Source organism: Egretta garzetta, unplaced genomic scaffold, assembly GCF_000687185.1.
Source record: "Egretta garzetta isolate BGI_Z169 unplaced genomic scaffold, ASM68718v1 scaffold888, whole genome shotgun sequence".
NCBI lineage: Eukaryota > Metazoa > Chordata > Aves > Pelecaniformes > Ardeidae > Egretta > Egretta garzetta.
This window is the reverse complement of record NW_009260628.1, coordinates 103572-105603: the sequence shown is the minus strand read 5'-3', so window position 1 is coordinate 105603 and position 2032 is coordinate 103572. Positions and strand designations below refer to the sequence as shown.

The 2032-nt window shown below is 65.0% G+C and overlaps 1 protein-coding gene across 1 annotated transcript in view; it reads right to left on the bottom strand.

Moving 5' to 3' along the window:
• Positions 1-1661, bottom strand: part of EXOSC1 (exosome component 1) — a 4320-nt gene extending 2659 nt beyond the window's left edge. The window contains exon 1 of the mRNA XM_009645523.2: positions 1565-1661. Coding sequence (XP_009643818.1) covers positions 1565-1661 — 97 coding nt within the window. The remainder of the gene's footprint in view (positions 1-1564) is intronic.
• Positions 1662-2032: the final 371 nt, after the last annotated feature.

Sequence of the window (2032 nt, the reverse complement as noted above, 5' to 3'; positions counted from 1 at the left end):
GCTGGGGAGGGGATGGGGGGGTGCTGCGGGGCTGGAGGGCCCGGGGGTGCTGCGGGGCAGGGCAGGGCAGCTGGGTGCTGTGGGGCTGGATCCAGTGGGGCTGAGGGCTTTTTGCTGTCGGTATGGGCGGCCTTTGCGTGATGGGCCCGGGTGCCAGAGGGCGTCTTGTCGCTGTGGGGCTGGGTGCTGCTGGACTGGGGGAGCTGGGCGCCACTGGACGGTGCCACAGGGCCGGGTCTGGGCGGCGGGGGTAGGGCCAAACCTAAGGTTCCCCCGCCCTGGGCTCTGATGTTTCCTGTGCTGGTGGTTGCTGTCCCACCCCCGTGGGCTCAGTGCCCCACTGGGACGTGGGGAGGGCCATGGGCATGGTGACACCTGGAGCCCCGGTGCCTGACTGGGCCCAGGAGGGTGCGTGGCTCTGCTGGAGCCTCATCCCTGTGGCTGTGCCTCTGCCTGCAGGCCTGGGGACAGCCCGGGGTCCTGCCCTGGGGCAGGCTGGCTGCCTCCCCTGGGGGCTGCCTGCTCAGTGGCTGCCGGCTGTTGTAGGTGAGGAAACCTCTCTGAGAGGCAGGGAGGTGCTGTATGTTTGGAGGGGAGGGCTGACCCCAAGACCTGCTGCTGGCTGCAGTATTTTGTCTTTTACCACACTGAAAACACGGGGACAGGTGCCACCTAAAGGCTGCACTTGTTGCTCCACTTCGCACCTCATGTATTTCAGAGGAAACCTCTTGGCAGAGTCAAGGGGAAATGTGGAGAAGGGGGTGGGTGGCACTGGAGTTTGTGTATCCCACCTTTTCCTTATGGGAAACCTGGTCAGGAGCCATGCCCATAACCTGGGGTGGGCTGGTGGGTCTGGTCTCCTCGTGTCCAGCTGCTCCCAGTCTTGGGGTCAGCCCCATGCTCATCTGGCAGAGCAGAGGGAAGCCCGTGGCTCCTTTGGACAGCCCATCTGGATGCTGCAGCTCCTGCCCTTACCCTCCCTGCTGCTCCCCAAGGGCTGTGCAGTGGGCATGGCAGCACAGGGAGCCGGTCCCTGCTGGACAGGCTCTGCAGTGTGGCACCATCACCTGGCACAGCACTTGGCCCAGGCTCAGAACATGCCTTGGCAGGACCCCGGGGCAGCCTCGCTGCTTAATATTGATGGGCCCTGCCTGCATGGAGGCCTGGGGGTCCTAACCCCGCAGATCATTTTCCTGGCTGCTGGGCCAGCTCGGGTTCCTCTTCACTCCCAGCACAGCTCTCAGGTGGGATGAGGGGCTCAGTGGGCAGGGGAGCACTTCACAGCATCGCCTCTGCCTGGTGCTGGCCCCGGGCTGCTCCTTTGCCAGCACATGGTGTTGTCTGAGGTGGATCCAGGCGAGGGAAAGTGGGGGAAAGCTCTTGTGGGGCTGTGAGGTTGGGAAAAGGTGCGGGGTGGCCTCTGCAGCTTGGTCCAGAGGTTGAGGTGAAGGGAAGTAGCATCCAGGCCCTGCTTTTTGGGGGCGAGGAGAGGACTAGGGCAGGAGGATTAATCCTGGCTCAGCTTCTCTGCTTACATCTTGTGTGAGTCCCCCCATTCCCGAACCTGTTGGGAAGGACTGGACCTGGGACTGTCCCTGGAACTGGCCCAGCATCCTGCGTGCTCGTGCCTTCTCTGGTTTCCTCCGAGTCAGACTCTCCATGTCGCTCCCCCGGCCCCCTCCCCGCTGGGAAAGATGAGATGGGACCAGAGCGTGTCTGAGCCCAGACGCCAAGGGGCCTGTGCCCCCCACTCCACACAGGGCGCCGTTCCAGTGATAGTGCTCCTGCAGCCTCCAGGAGTCTGGGCTCGGCTCCCCCTCTGCATCCCTCTGTGGGGCAAAGGAGAGGCCCCTGCCCTGCTGAGCAGGCAGGGGTCCAGCAGAGCCAGTGCAGGGAGCTGCGCGACCGGCATCAGCGTGTCTGGGACGGGAGACCCGGAGACCCTTCCTGAGGGGCAGCCAGGCAGTGGGGTGGCCTGCCCACGCTGAGCTCCTCTCCCCGCAGGCGTGGCGTGGCAGGGGTGAGGGGCCGG